Source organism: Varroa destructor, unplaced genomic scaffold (assembly GCF_002443255.2).
Source record: "Varroa destructor unplaced genomic scaffold, Vdes_3.0 BEIS01000002.1, whole genome shotgun sequence".
Taxonomy (NCBI): domain Eukaryota; kingdom Metazoa; phylum Arthropoda; class Arachnida; order Mesostigmata; family Varroidae; genus Varroa; species Varroa destructor.
In genome coordinates this window covers 37,441,115-37,461,926 of record NW_019211455.1, presented here as the reverse complement: position 1 = coordinate 37,461,926, position 20,812 = coordinate 37,441,115, and the positions used below count along the sequence as shown (strand labels likewise).

General features: G+C 38.6%; 2 protein-coding genes and 2 long non-coding RNA genes across 14 annotated transcripts in view; 2 read left to right on the top strand and 2 right to left on the bottom strand.

Annotated features, from left to right (window-relative positions):
* The window catches only part of LOC111245413 (serine/threonine-protein kinase Sgk2-like), a 28,956-nt gene extending 20,016 nt beyond the window's left edge, over positions 1–8,940 (top strand). For 3 of the 8 annotated variants that reach the window (XM_022793759.2, XM_022793756.2, XM_086979538.1), the window contains exons 2-8: positions 3,278–3,438; positions 4,294–4,474; positions 5,851–6,103; positions 6,256–6,642; positions 6,836–7,055; positions 7,244–7,489; positions 7,951–8,940. In XM_022793759.2, coding sequence (XP_022649494.1) covers positions 3,278–3,438; positions 4,294–4,474; positions 5,851–6,103; positions 6,256–6,642; positions 6,836–7,055; positions 7,244–7,489; positions 7,951–8,118 — 1,616 coding nt within the window. In that variant the 3' untranslated portion in view covers positions 8,119–8,940. Of the gene's footprint in view, positions 1–452; positions 762–782; positions 1,083–2,069; positions 2,348–3,277; positions 3,439–3,890; positions 4,044–4,293; positions 4,475–5,850; positions 6,104–6,255; positions 6,643–6,835; positions 7,056–7,243; positions 7,490–7,950 lie in introns of those variants that run through there. The other 5 variants (XM_022793754.2, XM_022793758.2, XM_022793755.2 and 2 more) reach the window with 5 other exon arrangements.
* LOC147757763 (uncharacterized) lies at positions 4,724–8,932 on the bottom strand. Its single transcript, XR_015320613.1, has 2 exons — positions 8,817–8,932; positions 4,724–6,090 (listed from the first exon to the last, which is right to left on the bottom strand). It is a non-coding gene; the product is annotated as an uncharacterized LOC147757763 (long non-coding RNA).
* Positions 8,941–9,131: 191 nt separating the features above from the next.
* LOC111245410 (uncharacterized) lies at positions 9,132–17,049 on the top strand. Of its 4 annotated transcripts, XM_022793746.2 has the most exons (5): positions 9,132–12,308; positions 12,904–13,231; positions 14,166–14,475; positions 15,237–15,499; positions 16,085–17,049. In XM_022793746.2, the coding sequence occupies exons 1-5, from the start codon at positions 12,127–12,129 to the stop codon at positions 16,484–16,486; spliced, it is 1,485 nt and encodes a 494-aa protein (XP_022649481.2). In that variant the 5' UTR covers positions 9,132–12,126; the 3' UTR covers positions 16,487–17,049. The 4 variants fall into 4 exon arrangements, with proteins under 4 accessions (XP_022649481.2, XP_086835666.1, XP_086835667.1 ...); XM_086979540.1 differs by lacking the exon at positions 12,904–13,231 and having other exon boundaries at positions 11,510–12,308; positions 14,230–14,475; XM_086979541.1 differs by lacking the exon at positions 12,904–13,231 and having other exon boundaries at positions 11,681–12,308.
* On the bottom strand, positions 14,481–20,751 carry LOC147757762 (uncharacterized). The gene is made up of 2 exons (XR_015320614.1): positions 20,488–20,751; positions 14,481–16,430 (listed from the first exon to the last, which is right to left on the bottom strand). It is a non-coding gene; the product is annotated as an uncharacterized LOC147757762 (long non-coding RNA).
* Between the last annotated feature and the right edge of the window lie 61 nt (positions 20,752–20,812).

The window sequence follows — 20,812 nt, the reverse complement described above, 5'->3', positions numbered from 1 at the left end:
ATCTCTTCATAAACACATAGAGGATGATTTTCACTTTATCCTCAATAGGCGTCTTTGTGGTGAACACGTTTTAGGGCAATCAGGAGAATCTCAATAAGAGCGGGCTTTCCACATACAAACTGGTCTTCCAGAAGTACTTGAAATAGTTAGTACTCTAACTTAGATGACGGAAGGACTGCTTACAATCAAATGTCATCCAACAGGAAATTGTCTGTAAACGCGTTTATCTTGGCCACCTTTTTCGATGGTTGCCCTGTCGTTGTCGTTACGATCTTACCTTAAGATGCCTCATGCTCCTTGCTGGTTCGTACGGTAGTGTTAGCTATTTTCATTCATAGGGCAGCTGTCAGGCCCGTGTAGGTTTTTTGCTCCTCTCCTCTGTCACACTTTCCCTCCATTGATGGCTTGGCCTGTCGTTGTTGTGCTCAGGATCCTATCTATTTAGTGCAACGAATAACCGTAAAAACCTGGTCGTCCAATGAAAGACTTTCCTTACAAGTCTAACATCATCCAGAGGCGATAGGAGGGCATCTCCGTCGCAGTGGCGTGTGCGCCCCTCTGTTGTTTCTATGGTGACGTGTGAGAGAGCACCACTGTTACTGCTGTGATCTAAACAAATGTTCATTTATTCAGTGAATAAAAGCGCCGAATACGTGAACAGAGGATGATGCTCGGCGCCAGCCAACACTTGTGCGCAATTCTGACGCTTCATGGAGAGAAGGATATTCTTCAGGAAAGCTTTTTAACCGTGTTAGAAGATTGTACGTGTCCAGCTCGATTTGATCTTACTTATCCATTAGAAAGATCGTGAAATTTATGCTAGCTTTATTTACAGTGTGGTTCAGTATCGAACTGCTATTTTCTGTAACGCTTAGCTACGTTGGTCAAATTAAAATCGGCCCTGGGAGGGCTTCACGTGCTTTGTGCGAGCTAGTTCTAACATAATATGTGACTATTACTATAGAATAAATCAAATGCGTTCGTATTATAACGTTTTTAAATAATTGAACGATTTACTAATGGTGACAACTACAACCAGCAAAATAGTGAAGAAAACGTATCCATGCTTAAACTTCAAAAAAGTAAGTCGTACTGAGATGTCTATTATTTACTTACACTTACTTTGAAAAAGGTCGTCGAAATAGGAGGGTCATCTGTATAACACCTATGTATAGGCACAGAAATGGTATTATCGCTATTATGGCGTCGTCACAATCGTATGACCCCAGACGGGTGTGAAACTGAGTCACGAACATTTTATGAGGGTGTTTCATTAGCGCACTACGACTTATCTGACCAGGCCATACGAAACTAGGTAGTAATAGGATAGAGTTTTCAGTAAAAGTGAGCGGCATCTCTGCGCGACACCTGTCGCTTCCTTATCTAAGAGTAACTGTAAGCTATATAATAGAAGTGAGATGTTGAAAATCTGAATGAGAGTTTAGTTGAAAAATGAAAAAAACTTAAAGATGTTTGTTCTAGTGAAAAAGATCTAGTCGCAGAAGCATTTTGGACCGCTATAAAAATCGACCACACAACAACGCGCTTATTATTAGGCCCTCCAAAGTAAACAGTGGTCTGACCATTACAGATTCACAAAATATAGCACATATAATGTGATGGATGTATACGCTATTCTATCCCGTCTCGGCTTCTGGCTCTCTCGTGTCTTCGACAAGCATCGGGAAAAATGCTTAGATAACTATAGAATTTTCTAAATCGAAACCTATTTGCAGTAGACTCGTCAACTCTCGCAGAATATCTGCGCTTTAAAGAAACTGAAATATACTAGTTAGAATGGCCTGAAACTACCTCAGGCTCACGTGTTCTTCCAGTTGTCATTATTTGGGTGACTTAAAATAGAGCGCGGCTCTTCGATTTTAATATACAGATGTACGCTTTTCTAAGAGCGTATTGTCTGTTACTTCGGCTTTAAACCATCTGAAATTAAAATTAGAACAAAAACGACGGGAAAGACACGTCCACAGTAACGTGCTACATCTGCTGGCGTATATAAAAGTGAAAGCTTGTTTGTGATTATGGATGAGCGAATGAATCGATCAAGTGATCATTCTGTGTTTACGGAACCTTCGAGACGGCTGAAGTCGGTCTAAATCGTTAGGAAATTTACACTAGATTATCTACAAAGCTCAGCTGTTGTTTGTTTTTTTTCAAGCTATTATTGTTTTTTTCTTGTAGACAGCAGGGCCTTTTGAAAGTGTGAGGTGAGTGAGTGATTACCCATTAAGAAGTGAGGTGTTCAACTGCTGTTTGGTTTTTGGTAGTACCCGGATGGGTCGGCACTGGCTTCTCAATTCATCATCGCGATTGTCACGACGTCGTCATGGTATGAGATGAGAAATAGTATCAACATCCGCACTGCTTCGAGCAATCTTCTTTCGGGACCACTTTTCCTGACAGTGTCCTAATAATAAATTATTGGGATATTCCTATGTGAACCTCTATAATGCTACTGCATTCAAATGTGCTATAGTAGTTCTTTCTGCCAAATCTGCGAAGACAATATATATGATGGCTATGTCCTATCGATCACCTGGTCAACCCTTTGATGCTTGCAAACGCAATTACTCGTCTTCCGCCATGCCGTCTGCAGATACGAACCTTGTCACTGAAGCATCATCGTTAATGCGTGCCGCTTTATATACGAAATAGCATCTGCATCAGTTAAAAAAGAACCGATTGCGTCTTTTCTTGCGCGAATTTTATTCCTGACGTTGGAACCCAATTTTTTATCCCGTTAAAAACCGTTGCGTTACTGTTGGTCACCACTGTGTAAATTTGTGCCGAGTACAGCATCTCAATTCTAACGACCGGCATGTGGTTTTACAGGACCGAGGCTGGTAATAAAAAAAAATAGCAAGTATGCACAACGTTTTTATCGACAAGTTTCGATTTTCGGATTTCGCATTAATTGAAGTTTTGATTGTAAACGAATGGTAAATGGTTGCCATGCTATGTCGATACGAACTATTCTTTGTTTAGAGACGGCCAAGATCGAAGAACATCGACAGAGCAGCACTTTTCATCAGGATTGGATGCACAATAATGCATAAGCAACTGGATTTAAAGCCAACGAATGGCTCAAGAAATCAACCAGTCAGATACGGCTATGTGCTGCTCGATCACATCAACGTAGAAGTTCATAAATAAACGGCTATGTGTGCTCACGAACAAAAACACTAGTCACAGAACAGATTCACACACTAAAAACTAGGTCAATATTTAATCTCTTAAATAATTTGTTGACTGGTTCCAGGTCTCAATCAAGCGCTAACTACGGGCATGGTCCCATTGAGGGGTGAGGCCCTTCTAGAAGATGGCGGTTTTCTTTGCAAACCTGCGTCATCCGCACCATCGTCTGGCGGACGATTGCAGTGCACCATAGAGACGCCGTATCTCGTGGAAAACAGAATCATTGTATGTAAAACCTGTATCAAACTTTAACATATTATGAACAAAACTAGCGAACACAGATAGAGACGCTTATTAAAGATATTATTCGATCTCTGCCGATATATTCAATCGAGAGATGTTTTGTGTTTGGTATTTTTGCGGTTAAATGCTCTTTGCACCCTGTTGACACCGCTCGAAGTAGTCATGCTAAATCTAGATCAAGCATAGAACAGCGCTGCGCCCATATTCTTGCTCTAAGTTATTGTAGAGGTCGCTAGTAGCAGAGATTTTCGCAGCGCTGGTAGTGTTCAGGCGCAGTTTGAAGATTATGCAGGAATTAGACTGTGTGATAAGGTAGTTGACTCAGAGCTGGCCCTTTGCTGTTAATGATCTTACCTGATATGGGTAACAACCGCAAACGTTCCACATGTTGTAGAGGCAGTTTCGGTGTAGGTGAACTGGCATTAGGCAAAGTACTCCTATAGAAGTCCTAACGGTACGAGATGCTGAAAATAGAATCGTATGTACTACCTCGCCGTAAATGTAAGCTGCTACATTGTCGGAGGAACTCATGACGCTTCGAGCGTTCCATGGGGCAGTATCTGTGTTGTGAAGGTGAACATTAGCAAGTAAGATATGAATCGCTTTTATATTAATGAAAGCGTAGGTAACGACTCGAGTAGGATTGCGCCGTTACGTTATAAATTGTGCTCAAGAAGCGTACTCGAGGACAATTAGTGTTAGAACTATTAACGGGCGAAGCAATCTTAGCATAGCTCACATTACTGGAGTTGTGCGCTTTCAACGAGATAATCATCTCAGATCCTAGAAAGACTTAACATATGCTCATAGCTTTTTTTTTTTCGTTAAAACTTGTAGATGTATCGGATTGCTGTTGAGTCGTATGGCCAAACGTGGTACGTTCATCGTCGCTTCCAGGAATTTATGGCACTCAGTGATACACTCAAAAAACTTTACCCGAAGGACCTGGTACCAAAGCTACCTTCCAAGACACTCTTCAACAATCGTTCGGAGGAATTTGTATCGAAACGATCTAAAGGTAGGCTTTGTTTCAGACACCCGATATTGATTTAATTAGCTTCTCTCCCTCAAAATCATAATTTCAGGAGAATTTCGTCTAGAACTGCCGATGTTCCCTAGGAGACTAGGAGAGATGTGGTTCCATCAATCTAGCACATGAATTTCGCTTTAGAGTTTATCCAAATAAATATTATTTACTGGTACACTTGGAAGAAAAGAGATAATCTACGACACATTGGTGTTTTCTTAATAATTATTCATTTAGAAATGGAAGGTACCTTTTAACATTGAACATTTATTGCGTAGCCGGCATCAGTTAGTGAACGTAAGACGAATCGATTTTGAAGAGTTGAACAGACGCATGAACGTTCAAATCTTCGCGGTGGACTTAAACCCGATGCAATCTGTTTAAGGCGATCTCTAGATCCGCATATCTTGAAGAAATAGGATTAAAGTGCTTCGGGTTGATGTTTTTTTGTACCCGCCATAGATTTATATCCACGGACACACTTAAAGGATTTAGTGTTACATCAAATGTATGTAGTGTAATTCTAAAGTAGGGACAGTTCTTCCAGTGTCGGATAGAACCAGAAAACGAAAACCAACAATTGGAACCGAGTTCACGTTGCTAAATACCATCACTAAGCAGATAATATCGTTATATATATATATATATATATATATATATATATATATATATATAGCCGACATGACTAACAATAGAAACACGTTACTCGTGATCGTTGCGTGGCTAGCCCAAAATTGTCCCGACAGAGCTACTATGTTGGCTGCCAGGACAACACGGATCAGAATAAATACGCAGTCTATATAAGTATTGTCAAAATTTACGATCTACAAGAATTGCTAACAACGATATTATACAATTATTATATTATACGTATAAAAATACGAGGATGTTTTATATTTTTCTTTGTATTGCGATAGCTTACTACTTAAATGTCGGTGAGTTGTATTCGGATTGACATCGACCTAGACGGAATGTATAAATACAAAATAACAGTAACGTCACAGAGTCATGGCTAGTACAGGATCACTGCACATAGTTACGAGGCTCTTGAGAGAATAAGGGGACCAAACCCAGCGGTAACCGCCGCTACGGGTTGCCAATCGACACTCCGACTATCTAATTTAGTAGGAAAGAAAGGTCTGCTTGTCTTAGTCCGCAAAGTCTGGCAAGGAAACAGTGTTTTTTTAATTAATAATAACCTCTAACAATTCCAAACTAAAGCATGATTGCCCTTAGGGGGCAACTCACAGACATCGCTAAGAGCAAATATTATGCAACCATTTAATTTAATCGCAAATCCCCCCGAATTCGGACAGAGTTTGATTCTACTTCACTAAGTCTGACTTTGTCAATTAATTCATTTGTAGGCCTACAGCAGTTCTTGAACGCACTCCTTGAATGTGAGATTCTGCGCGGCGATAAACATGTGGCTGGATTTCTTCAGACAGAACTGACTGACGAACGTCTCCTCGAGAGCCGACCGGACAACAATGCTTCCAGGCAATCGGAAAAACTAAACGATACCGCGCCTGGATCGTCGTTCACCTCTTCTGAGGAAGATCGCGAGTCACCCACCTCTTCGGGCGAGGTCGTAAATCTGGGCAGGACTGAGAAGCAACAGTAAGTTCAATCGATACAGATTATTATGCATGAATAAATGATGAATTTGTATACTTTTACTTGGTTTGATTAAGCATACTATTGAATGCCGGGTTATTTGTCTCTAACTGAATCAGGCCAGAACTGATAGTCCTCTTCATGTTTAATTTTAGTGTGAAGCCAAAGGACTTTGACTTCATGAAGGTAATCGGCCGTGGGTCATACGGAAAAGTGATGTTGGCCAAACATCGCACCACCGAAAAGCACTATGCTGTCAAAGTTCTAAACAAGAAACACATCCTTCGACGCAACGAAAGCAGGCACATTATGCAGGAACGGGACATCCTGGTAAAAGTTTTGCACCACCCGTTCTTGGTTGGCCTCAATTACTCTTTCCAGACGTCGGACAAACTCTATTTTGTACTTGACTTTGTCAATGGTGGCGAACTGTTTTTTCACCTGCAGAAGAGTGGGAACTTTAACGAGCCTCGAGCCAAGTTCTATGCAGCGGAGATAACCTGTGCCCTTGCCTACTTACACTCACAGGGCATCATATACAGGTTAGTCAATTGAGCTTAGCTCAGGTTCATTTTTGATGAATAGAGCAACTGTATAATTGCTGCAAACGCAAAGGTACATCAGGAACACGCCCGTCTCAGTAAGGAATTACCTATGCTAATTATTACTAAAGCTAAAGGCGACATAGTTTTCATTATATTTGTCAACTTTTCACACATCTCTAACAATTTTCAGAGATCTAAAGCCAGAAAATATTCTTCTGGACAATACGGGTCATATTGTCCTGACAGATTTCGGTCTTTGCAAAGAGGGTCTTAAGGAATCGGAAACGACATCTACTTTCTGTGGAACGCCAGAGTACTTGGCACCGGAGGTAATTCGTAAGGAACAGTACGACAAGACCGTCGACTGGTGGTGCCTTGGATCGGTGATCTACGAAATGCTCACTGGACTGGTTAGTTATGCAGAGCTGATTTTTCGACTTAGCGGTTTCAAGCTAATGTTATAATCGAAGAAGAAGCGTGTGAAACAAATTCTATAATACATGATATGCTTACAAAATGAAAACATGTGTCTGTTGCTGAAATTTTTATTAGAAATTATATTTTGCGGTCCCTCCTGCTGTGCCTTTGTCTTCTGCAGCCTCCTTTCTATAGCCGAAACAATAAGCAACTTTATGACAACATACTGCATCAACCGCTCACCTTCAAGCACAATGTGTCGTCAACGGCGCGCAGCCTTTTGACTGGTCTCCTGGAAAAGGACAAAAAGAAGCGACTCGGCGCTAAGGAGGACGGTGACGAAGTGAAAGCGCATGCATTCTTCAATGACATCAACTGGACTGAGCTTGAGAGACGTCGTTTGAAACCGCCTTTTATTCCTACAGTGGTCAGTGCAATACTTATTCTATAATAAGACCCACATAGGCCCTATGGTGTGTGACCGTAATATGTGTTTGACCCTTTGAACCTTCGTCTGCCTGCCTGCAGCGTTTTCAATTAAGATTATTGCAAAGGCGTTTCATGAAGATGTGATCAAAAAAATTAAATTTGTGAATAGTCTAAATAGGCCTTATTTAGAACATTGGTCATCGTTGTGAAGTCAGCTCGACCTCGTGTTTCTGAGTGATTTTTCGAAAATATTCCTGCATTCATTCTAGAAGCGTTACTCCCATATCTGACTGTGGAGGCTCATAGCGTTAGCAGTAAAAAGCGCCTAATCAAGCTGCTTAATTAACTCGGTTATTCTTAGTTAACATTGCGTAACGACGCGTGGATACAATATGTTAATATTGTACATCGAGGTCCGAAACCTACTAAATCGTACGTGATTTTGTTTCCACTTTACAGAGTGGTAAAGCTGATTTAAACAACATCGACCCCGAGTTTACCAAAGAGCCAGTCCCGCAATCCGTAGCTCGATCGAATGGGTCTGTCTCATTGTCAGCTTCGATGGTGGACAACGAATTCAAAGGGTTCTCCTATGCACCCCAGTCGATCCGAAACGATCCCTATTAAATTACTGCGCGTACCTTAAATATTGGAAAGGCCCCTCTGCCGGTCGCTAAGCCTTTTACCATGGACAGACAAACAGGCTTCGAAGCTTATTGAACTTACGAAATTTCGAATCTTTATATATTTGTATTTATAGTTATAGTTGACAATGAATGAAACGGTGCTATGTTTGGCAAAACAGTATTTGTACAAAGGAGATGTAAGTGCGGGCCGATCAGATCAGTCAGTGTGTTGCATGTATTCGTACCTAATGCCTTCGATAGGCTGCGTAGTAGCAAAGAACGCGTTTTGGCTCAAGTGGACTCACTTTTCGAGCAGCTTTCCGATTAAATAATCATTGGCATTTGGAACTACCGCTTGAATTTTATCACACGCTGAATGAAACAGACGCGCACACATAACACCCATAGACAATACAAATGTGATGCATTTTAGGACACGAATGCAATCAAGCTTTGGCCCTGATTCTTCACCGCGTTATTCGTATCTTCGGCATAATAATTTATAGTACGTTGTAACTGCATTGATTGAGTGTAATGACATTTAGTTTGCTATTATATGAAGCTTAGCGATCTGGCCTTCGTTTCTTTGTTCTTCGTTCGTCTGACGTTTCTTTTTTCTAACGTATTTATATACTACTATAGAACTACAAGTTATTTAGACAAGCGGTTGACTATGTTCGTAGATATAGTCAAACTCACCGAATATTGCATCCGTGTACACCCGATGCAAACTGTTCCTGTGATGACAACAACGATGTAAATAAATGTTGATGTATACAGCATTCAAATTGTCTAGAAACAATAAATCAACTGTGGTCTGTTACTGGGATGTTTTTGCATTTACAAGACAAATGAGGTACTCTCGTTAGTGCTGACACGTAATAGACATACAAGCACAATGTACCGTAATGGTCGCGTTGTTGATGCCGATGATGGCACATGCTGCTGATATTGGTTTGTCAGAGGCGTTCTTTACGGATACGAGAACTAGTTTGTTCGTTTTACATAAAATACGAATCCTCGGTAGTGCTTCTTCGGGGTACGCGAGCTTTGCTTTAGCATTACTCCTGCTTTTTTGCGCTTCGCCAAAATAACACTATTCGATTTTATGCAACGTAAAGCAAACGGTGAAGATAAGTCATTGGAGTACGCCAGGAAATGGCTGTAGGAAATACACCACAATTTTTTTTTAACGAAACAGTTGAATGCCACGTGACATTATACTAACTTCGACAATTACGCTCTATCATCTAAAAACAATAAGCTTGCTCGTACCCATTATGAAAAATCGTCCTATCAACTGTTTGCCAACACGTACGATGAAAAACTAAACGACAGTTATTAGGTATACGCATAGTATATTTCTCATTATAGCATATAGTCTTCTAAAGTTCATCAAACCGCTGGACGTGTGTTCAGCACTTCACCTATTGAATATACCGTGCTATCCGTTTTATAATAAGATCATTCAACGGAGCACTTTTTTTTTCAGTTATCCACCCTTCTGATAGCACGGTGGTAAAGAAATAATAACCAAACTAATCTGCAGCCTGAGCAAACCGACCTGTCCATATTTGTCGGCCTGCTATAAAAGCTATTATTAGCGTTTCCGCTGTACAACAAGTATATGAATTTTTTTTACTACCGATGGTCATGATCCCCTTTGATATGGCATCTTAAAGCCCTTTAACAGGACAAGTTAACTTGCGTCTTCGTGTTGGGAAACAAACTAATTAAACAATATAACGAGTGGCAAATGCATCGTTTCGAAATACTCGTCTGGCGAAATGACTCAACGGTAATATTTTGTAGAAGAGCGCTAACGATGGAAGCAGAAAGTCAGGGAACGACTTCGTAAGGCGCTTCTGAATTCCTCTGAAGCCAGGTGCGCTTCTTGAGAACTAAATGACAGGGCAGTGGCGGTATCTGGTACCATGGAACAGCAGATATGTCAAGAATGTTTGGACACCCTCCTGGTATCATCTAACCACCGCCCACTAACAGTCAATGTGAAAAAAAATAGGTAAGCTATTCTTTCGAAACGAAAAAAAGGTGGCCACTGCACTTTCATTGCACTTAACCCCTGAAACAGGACCCCAAGGATCGCATGACGCGATTTACAATAGCTATCCTATGTGCTGTACGAAAAATAAAGCGATCTTAGGGGTTTTTGACGGTGTAAATAGAAGAAATATTTTTGAGATCTTAATGAATAGGATTGAACGAGATTTGCCTTACTATTACTTAACCAGTAAAGTGGTCGTAGCTTCAAAGAACGAAGAGTTACAAATGCCGGATAATAATAATATAGCAAAAATGGAAATGTAGTACACAAGTCTGCTTACCACGGCCGCGGGTTGTTCTGAAGGTCTGAACAGGTTTCTGGGTTGGCAAAATTGCCTTATTCACCCTGTTGTCCGCAGCTTTGCCCGATATGAAACTCACTAACCAGTAAACTATAGATATATGCTAGACGAAAAGCAAAAGAGATTCTCGAATGCATAAGAGCCTGGAGGGCATCTTGCTTACGAGACGCTAACAGCAGTGAAGGTGGTGAAGTAGCGGTAATTATGTAAAACGTTAACTGAAGATAGACCATATTCACTGTAAGCTCACAAAAGTACACTGCAGTTATGTCTGTTTAATTATGAAATGCCATCATATATATTAATAGAGAGACACACTGTCAACCACTATAAAAGTACTGTGTGATATTGAAACCATTCAACGAACAAGCTGAAACGGAATGTCTTCTTGCTATTTTATATAATTAAAGAAAAAGCATTACTGAATTATATCAAAGTGTTAATTGATAGTGATGGTTCATCTATATTTTATGTGTCTAATATTCATATTTTCTAAAACAGTTCGCGTTTCTCTAGAAAAGACAATTCGACTAGTTATACCCCAGTAGGATGTCGCGACGAACATGCACCGTTACATTAATCAGGACAACTATCCTGAGCTGATGAATGCTCTCTGAACTGTTAAGTTTCCTAAATGCTTATCAGGCAACGACTGAATCATTTAGAATTATAGGTGATTTTCTTAGCTGATACGCTTTAGATCAGTAGGCTTTTTTCTTACTTCAGCGTAGGTCTCAGCACATTTTAGGTGATATTGGCAACATTCGACCATGATCCACTAACGATAGGGCATCAGATCATTTACCCTGCTTGCGAGGCATCGCTCGTTTTATTTGCACAAATGCTCACTCTAAGGACCTGAGAGCTTTAAGGACGCATAGCAGTGTGTGCAAAGCATAGACCACCGAAACCACCAGGTCCTTCTTCATTTACGTCCCGTGTTCATAAATAGAATTCTATATTTTCAAACCGCAGCAACCTCTGGTAGAGCGAAGTAGTCCTCATTTAGGCTACGTGCTTAGGCCCCTCATGTTAGAGCCTTTTGAAGGGCCCTGGTATGACGGGCCTTGCCATCCAGAGGACGTTCTAAACTCTTGACAGACTTACTGTGCTACTCAGTTTTATAGCTGTTAACGCACTTTAGTTAAACATCAAACCTTCTCAATAATAGGCATATAGACTTAAAAGAAAACGAAGGCATATCAATTGGTCTTTTTTGCCATTGACTCTTATTAATTATGTGCTCTCTGTCGTCATTTCGTGCTATATGGGGTTACACTGGGTAGCTAATCTATGGAGATCGTTTAAGTAGAGAAACCGCGAGAAAAACGTATGTTTACTCTTCACAGGTGAAAATAGTCATTCCTACTGCCGCTACGTAGATACCAGCGGATGTATCCATTTAATCATGTGGGACAGCTGAAGTCATTTAAGGTCGTAATATGCCTGCATCCTTCAACATTCCTGTTGCCCTCTCCAATCGACAGAAAAGCGGGCTCTCCACGGTATGTCTCAATGGACTGGTCAGATAATAATATCCTTGTGTTTGTGCTATTGTGCGTTAGTGAAATTCGCTCGACGTCAGGACGGCGTCCCTTAACTCATACGGATGGGCTGAGTATTCCAACGTACAATCGAGCGCAATGCGATTATCTTTGCTTGTTTTCATTTTATCTGTAATGAGTGTTAGTAGTCTCAATTACGCTAGTGCAAATGATATACGCCTTATTCCACATAGTCGCACGATGCCCCAATCAAGTTCAAGTTATCGCTTAATAGAGTATTATGATGCTACATCGCGACCATCGATCGGCCGTCGCCAAAGGTACGCCTCACTGTGAAGCTAAGCGCCTATTCTCCCGATTCGACCAAGTCGAGTCAGGGGAAGGAGGCTGAGTAGGGAACAATCTGTACGGCTAAACTTCTGGCTCCAAAACCAAGGGGTTGCTGATTTAAATTCCGTCAGCGACTTGTAGATAGTGCGCGGCCTGTGTTTGAAGATTCAAGATGTCTAAGGCTCGATTTGATATCTTTTGTATTATAACACATTAGAAATTAAGAAAACAACTTCATCTTTACCTTCGCGTGTCATTTGTTTATTGTGATGTTTAACTCAGCACTTTTATATATTAAGAGTAACGTCCGTAGTTGTATATTGTAACAGCTGGAGATATTTCGAGCATATATAGATTGAATGTTTGAATGAATTTACAAAGCTGTTTGCCGAATATGTTTCTTGTTAACAAAACGCTGATCTTTTGTTGTATGTACCCCTAACTTATGTTTGCTTTTCACATCGTTGAACGCGTATATTCGCTATTATTTCAAGTGGCTATTTTGTTATCTAGTGTGAATTCCATTAAGTCTATATACTGATTATTTCCTGTTACCCTCGGATCCGGCTTGATCGTTTGGAACAGTGGGGAATCTTCTTTGCAGAATCCCCGCTGGGCTTGGCCCTCCGGGGCCGGCACATCCAGTTCCTTTACAGGGTATTATAATCGGTTCGTACGCCGACCCTTCGTTGACTGGGTCGTCCCTGAAGTGAATTCTACGCTATTACACCGCCTGCAGTCGTTTCTGACTGGTCTTCCTTCGTATGCTACAATATATACTGGTATCAAAAAGTACCCTTACAGTTCCTTTAATACTCACTATTATTATGGAAATGGTTCGGCAAATCACGAATTATTATCGGGACCATATTCGAGCCATTCTTACACGCAACATGGGCATTCCAAAGGAACCGTAAGTTTTAACCTATATATATATATGGATGTGTGTGTGTGTGTGTGTGTGTTTCTGTGTGTGTGTGTGTGTGTGTGTGTGTGTGTGTGTGTGTGTGTGTGTGTGTGTGTGTGTGTGTGTGTGTGGATGTGTATGTTGCTTTTCTTCAGTTTTTAACGACACCAATAATAAATGAAGGAATTTTCCCAAGTTAGGTTACTCATTAGGTACACTATTTAATTTCATTGACTCTTTTTAAGTTAACGCCGTATGCTAGCATCAAAAAATCTCAAATGTTATCATTCTCTATTTATGCGTTTTGTATAAACAGATCAAAAGTTGAACATCGAATAAATATGGCACAATTTCTAACTATGCAGGCGCTGGAAGGTACATTAGAAATATTGCAACAAATAAATCAGTGATAAAAACCTTTAGATCGACGTTAATCTATTGTAATACAGTCGCTTATCTAGTTTATCCCATCCGTTTTTTTACAAAGTCTTGATATTAGAAAGCGTCAATATCATATAGGATATCTTTTTGTGAAAAATTCTGGATCACTGCGATTAGTACACCCAGATGATACCTAAAGTCCCGTATTGAAAGTCTATATAATTGGTTCTAAGTGCGGTAAAAGATAGATAACTACGTAAGAACTGATGTATCGTAATTTACGATCAATTTTTTTTTGTGTTAATATTTGTGAAATGTATCCCAGAATTTTTACAGAGTGTAGAGCACATACATAGGTATATATACAGTGCTATCGCAGCTATGATGACTATAAAAACAATCAATCTCAGTAGGTTAGACAAACCGTTGCCTGAATATAAAGGCCTGGTCCGACTAGAGGATTCCGCCAAGCGGTAATCAGTTCAAAGCCATCGTAGCAATCGTCATAGTGGAAGTCGAAGAGTTTATTGTTTAAATAGGCGAAATGTTTGCTTGGCAGAATGTTTCGTCTGAAATACGGCCGCCACTATATAACCGTTCTGCCGACAACTCTGTGGTATCAGCTTCTTTTCTTATGACAACGACGACACGCAGGCCACTCATACCGATTTTAAATGCAGAAACTTTGAATGGAGATCATTTGGACTCGGATGAGTCATTTCTTAAGCCCGTCGATGGAATGGAGTCTTATAATGGACAACCTAATAACCACAAGCCACCTCCTGAGTATGATCCCATGTTGCCGGGACTTCACAGGCCTCAGATTCAGGGTCATAGGCCTTTACCAGGGTCTATTAAAAAAAACGGCTGTGAGTAACGTAACCTCTTTATTCTTTTATTTAGGCAGAATTAAACATATTTTTATGTTTTAAGTACGTGTGTTACAGTTGTCTTTCCATTCAATTGAAATTTGTGCTTACGAGGATTTCGATCATACAAGTGACTTTCGCCGAAATATAGGATACTTATTGTTATCCCTTTTTTTCCGTTTACAAAAATTTTATAGACTATTCTTAACGTACGAACGGTTTCCATTCAAAACAATCTTATTTAGTACATGTTTGATTTCGAACTACATATATCTTCATCTACTTGATGCCCTCGAAAAATCTGACAGGATTTCAAAGTCAAGTAAAAATGCCGGCGTCTCATCAGAAATGGTGCGAATTCCACTTCTCGAAATAGGTTAGAACTAAATGTACAATTCAACATCATTGACAGCATAAAAAACTAATAAACTTGATTATGTATTAAGCTTTATAAGATTATGTATTATGTACTAAGTATGTAATTCTCTTAGTTGTAGCCAACTTCGACACAAAAACCGTTCTATATCTTGGGTCGCGGTAATATGTCTAACTGCGTTGCTGCCATAATTATATATGAAGTAGTTTATATATGCATGCCAGTACGTAACACACAAATACACTATTTGTTGCATGTATGTTAGTAAAACGACTTTTTTTTTGTAGTTATGAGCTCGCTAAGTTAGTTTTAACTTAAATTTTAGGTAGTTTGGCAAGAAAATATACATCTTGTACTTCTTACTTTGACATTTTTCAATGTTTAGTATACGAAGCGGGACCTATAAAGACTACTAAAACCACTGACTCAACTACTTTGCCTACGACTCTAAGACCTCGTACGGCCAAACCAGCAAAAGACGCCCTCAGCAGCAGTCTAACCTTTGGTAAATTACCAGCGATAACGTTAGGAAATATTCGACACCCCATCCAACCTTTTCTACAGGAAGACATCTCCTCAGTGCCGGTCACTGGAGGCAAACCAGCCATTATCACTAATCCTTACATCAATATTGACCTTAGTCCGGAGGTTAGTACAAAGTTGATGTGCACGTTTCATGGGATCTATAAAATATTATAATGTATAATATTTAATTTTATATGATATTTCAAAAATGGATCGTAACGTAAGGTAAAGGTCCATTTGTTTGCAAAATAAAAACAGCTTCAGTTCATGTAAGCGAGTAAGGGAAGCATGTTAGAGTTTCATTAATGCTTGATAGAACATGCACTCCTATTTATTGAACTTTTGTAACTGCATAAAATCAAATATTAGTACTGAGGACTAAATCAATAGAACGATCATTTTGAGGTATGCTCCTACTGCAGTAAAATAGTTGAATGTGAAGCTGATTAGTATGCGAAATTTTCCTATATATATATATATATATATATATATACGGGAGAAAAGCCTAGGGGTAGTAAAGAACCTATACCTGTTCAAATTAAATCTACATTTCGAATTTATGTCTGGGGTATATTTAAGTTAGAAATTAACTAGCTTCAACTAGGTTAGTTTGGTTGTGCTTTCTTGATAACACGTATATTTGTAACAATGTTCTGTATTACCCAAAATATAACGTTAACCCTAAATCTCTTTTGTTTTAACGATCAGATTAAACTTCTCGGCATAAAAATCCAAAAGCAGTTCGGCCTACAATTGGGGATCAAAATTGTCAAACCGCAAAGGTTTTTCCATCGCCCATTTTCGTTTCTCACACCGTTAATTGGGGGTGCTGTATTGTCTAAACCCCCGCCAGCAGACCTCGTACCAGTTCTTCCGCACGATTCAGATGGACACGTGGTCGATTATCATCACGCAGCAGGAGCACTTCCTTCGGTCCATTCTTCAACGCAAGGAGCTCCGCCATTTTTGTTCGCCCCCCTTAGACCAACTCATGACTCTCATGAGGCACCTTATAGCCATTCGGATATCATCATTGGAAGGAAGTCCAGGACACCTGTTATGGAAGAAGAAACCCAATCGAAAGTTCGAATGAGAACACCCAAATTATGACCCGACGCTTTCCTCGTTACTTTATAAACAGGTTTTCTGCTGGTCACGAATAGAATGCTTCAAATATGTGTAGGCCTAAAACGACACAATAACATAAGAAAGAGCTAGATAAGAAGAATTAGCAGAATTTTTTTGTCGCTGTCTTGCATGCGGAAAGAAAGGTGTAGATCTGTGTCTTAGTTGAAGCACAAACCCTCCATTCTCAAATTAATGACAACCTCTAGATGTGATAGAATGTAGACCTGATTTCTCGCCGCGCAGGAGAAAACGTCAAACACAATTTATATATTTCTACTTAATAAAAGTGCATTCGATTAATCCATTAAACATTTATGGCGAAGCAAAGACGTTTTTTCTTTAGCCAGGTTAGCAATAAGTTATTACAAAGCATTATCTTCTATATACAAAATCACAGACATTCTTTGGAATGTGTACGTTTCTTTCTGCAGAGATGATGTCTAACTGGTTTCATTATTTACATTACAATATACAATACAAATACGTTACAATAAAGGCATTGATTTTTTTAGTTGCCATTTTTTTGAAAATTATTAAATCGATTATGAATTTTGTGTTTTTTCCACCTAACTGCTAGACTGTTAGATCATTACGTAAGCGACAAGCCATGAACGGTATACTGCCGCAAGGGTTGCTGAAACTTACAGCCAAAACAACTCTTATTAATAGTATTATTACTAAGATAATGACCTGCTATCAAATAGCATTTGCTACCATTAAAAACATGCCATAAGAGATTTGGCAAGCTATTTCGTTAGGTTTTTGTTTTTCATCGCTGATTGATTTTTCCAGTGACAGAGTCAGTTCAAACATTACCTTCGGCGCTCTTCAACAACCCCTTTGCACTAAGGAATTTAAAATACAAGTATTTTGAATATTTAGTCCAAGTAAGTCATCGAAAATATATTAACCCGTTTTTTAAATACATCACTTTAAAGTCACGGACCATTTGAAAGCTGATAATGTAACATTAGTACCATATTAGGATAGTTTGGCAATAGTAAATATGCAAAATTCGTTGAAAGGAGATTTAAAATAGAGCACCTTGAACATGAATGAAATTTTTGAAAACATATCTTCTATTTTACAATATTATTCTATTGCTATAAAGGTACAAATGGGGTTCAGGCCATATGAATTTTCTGCTGTTTGTGGTTAAGATGCGTTATCGGGAGAAACAGATCAAGAAACGTTTTTGTTTCTTCGATTCTAGAAATTTCGATGTGAAAAATTCTTTCTCTTCGAAGAGAGTTGCTCAATTTACTGTAGAAAATGAGCAAGGTCGATTCGTAAGTGATTATGACATCGTTAAGGAATTGAACATACACCAACAATAAACTTACTGTTTGGGTGCCACACGAACTGACGGAAACGGATCTACTCAGTCCTAGTCACATATAGTGAAAAGTGGATATCGTAGAACATTAATGTACAAATAAGAACAAATGAAGAACAATGTGCTCAACAATCTATGGCGAAACCCTGATCAAAGGTCATGTGTTTTGTTGTCCGTTATTCTTTCTGCAGAACTCCCTTAATGGTGTTAGTTAGATTTCAATGGAGGAATGCAAAGACCGTTATAAGTTTTACAGTAACGGAATCATGAAAAAAGGCGGCCGAAGAGTTTAATCATATTATTTGATTATATAAAAAAAAATACTTGCTTTCATTTTGGTTAAGAAACAATCAGTACATTTCAACAATTCAATACATTGTTTATCTTGTGAACACCGATCTGTCTCCATAAACACAAACCCCCTAGAAATGTAAGTTATTCTGTAACTTCGCGAGATGCGCTTCTCTATTACGTTATATAAATAAATAAAATTAATTCACGATCTTTTAGCCGAAGGAGAAAATTGTTTACGACTTGACATATATTACTTATAAGTGAACCTTGTTAATTCAGGAAACTTACAAGAGCATTGATATGAACTATTAGGGCCTGTAAATATGCACAAGCGCGCCATTGTAACTATAGTTTATTGCTATAGTTACAATGGCGCGCTAAATGTGCATCTTAGATGAATTAGAGTGATAAGTGTAATAAGGCCAACTTATTGAAGTCTTCATTGGCTCTTACCTTCTATCCACCCACACATTCAACTATCGATTACTTACTTATTCGCCTACTAGAGCCTAGAGTAATACTGAAGTTTGACATTATGCTATGTAAAATTTTCAAATGACTGAAACTTTTCGACGCGTATTTCAAAGATTTTAGAACTTTTTTTCTTCCAAAAAGTTGACCTTATAGTTGGAAGCTGTTGGAAGATACACGGATTAACAGAATTAGCAAAGATTTCGATTTCAAAGACGATATCGATTGGCATATGATTCGCTCGTAAATAGCGTAAGGCATTACCATCTTCGATCCTACTTCAAAGCTTGTACTTAATGGGCTTCAATCTTTAGTAGTCACCGAGGCTGATGCCTCAAACGAAGGCGTGCCATTCTTTAGCTACCGGTGACATTTCAGTCCAATTTATTGTCGTCTGTGTTTAATGCTGACTGCAAATATGGTGCTTGTTTTGGCCCACCTTCTTCTGGATATGGTTCCAGAACTACATCGTCAGCTCAGAAGAAAAAAAATATTGAATAGAGGGAAATATTCTATATGAAATATCTTTTGCTCACCTAAAGCAGCGTTCACAATGATAGAAAATTGTGCGACTGGCTCGCGTCCTCTTGGAGAGGTAGCTCATCTTCTTACCCATAGAAATGAGGATCAAGTGTCCAAAAATCTTAAAGTTCATTTTTCAAAAATAGTCTCGTCTAAATATAGAAAAGCGAAATAGAAAAGCAACAGCCATTTTTTTTTAATTTGATGGTACCGTAAAATCTTACAATTGCTTACTTATTGGAGAATCTGATATGTACCAATTGATTGACAAAATCCGATTAAAGGCTATACATATGTATATTCTAATTGACTAGTATCGAGTAAACGGAACTTTTACGCATTCGCAGAAAAATATTTACTGCGTTTATATAGGGAAAGTATTCTCTCAGCAGCCGATGTGACTATACTTAGGCGTGCTTTAGCGTCTTTAATGGCTAACAACTCAGTTTCCAAAAAGAAAACATGTTGAACAAACGCTTACGTTACGTTTATCACAGTAGTTTAGGGCTTATTATAATTTACTTGTATTGTGCTTATAATATATATTCATCTAATTAGTACAATTACAAGTGAGCCGTCAGCAACAGTAACTGATATTGCCGTTTTGCTTTGCAGGCATCCAATTTAGAATTAATAACATTTTGCTTTACATGAGCTTTATGTGATAAATTGGTGCGTTACGCATATTTATGGACTGATTTTAATTTATATATTCCTTATGATAAACAAATTTGTAATTACCACTTAGTATAAATTAAGCAATACTTATTTTTAAAAAGTATACTCCGGATTTCGGAAAGTAATAGTAATTTATGCAGTAGGGAAGATGAGGTTTCAAAGTGTCATGAGTCTGTTGCTTAGTAGGACCAAACAAATACTGTTTAAATAATTGTGTCAGAATTTTTACGTGTACTTATTAAAATATTTACGGCAGTACGGTAAAATTTTGTTAAAACCAGTTTTGAGAAGCTCTTGGAATAGTCTACATCCATCTATTCTTGCCCGCATTATCACTAAATCAACCGCTTTATGGGCTACAAACTATCATTTGTTACTGGTATGGATCTGTAAGGAGACGTGTGAAAATAAAAATCTTGTATATATTATACATTTTACTATGCTTAAAAATAGATGCCTGATTGATTATTAATTTTTAAAAAGCCAAGTTTTCCAATAAATTATATAATTAGGCCAAACGACATTAACAATCGCAAGGACTAGTATATAGTAAACGAATTCAAATACATTTCCATCGAATTCTCTGCTGAAAAATGAATATAAGTAGGTTTCAAACTATAAAAACGACGCCTTAAATCACTAAGTTAATTAGGACAACTTTGCAGTAACAACTGGTACTAACTTATTTTCGTGTAAGTAATTTAGAAATACTTATTTTAACTCCAAACACTGTAAATATATTTCCGTCATTGCAGCCCAGCTGTTCATTCTGCGCACTGCTCTTAGTGGTTTGCAACAAGGCAACATTTTAATCATTTTGCATGTAAAAAATGTGGTTGGCATATGGGCAATAAAAATTGTGTTTTCATCGCAATTTTTTCAACTCTAAACACTCGGAAATCTCACACGGATGTAAAGCAAAGGAAAAATGAATATGTAACGAAATCAGAACCATTGACCGTGAAGCTTTTTGCTAAATTCCTTCTCTTCTACATGAGATGTCAAAG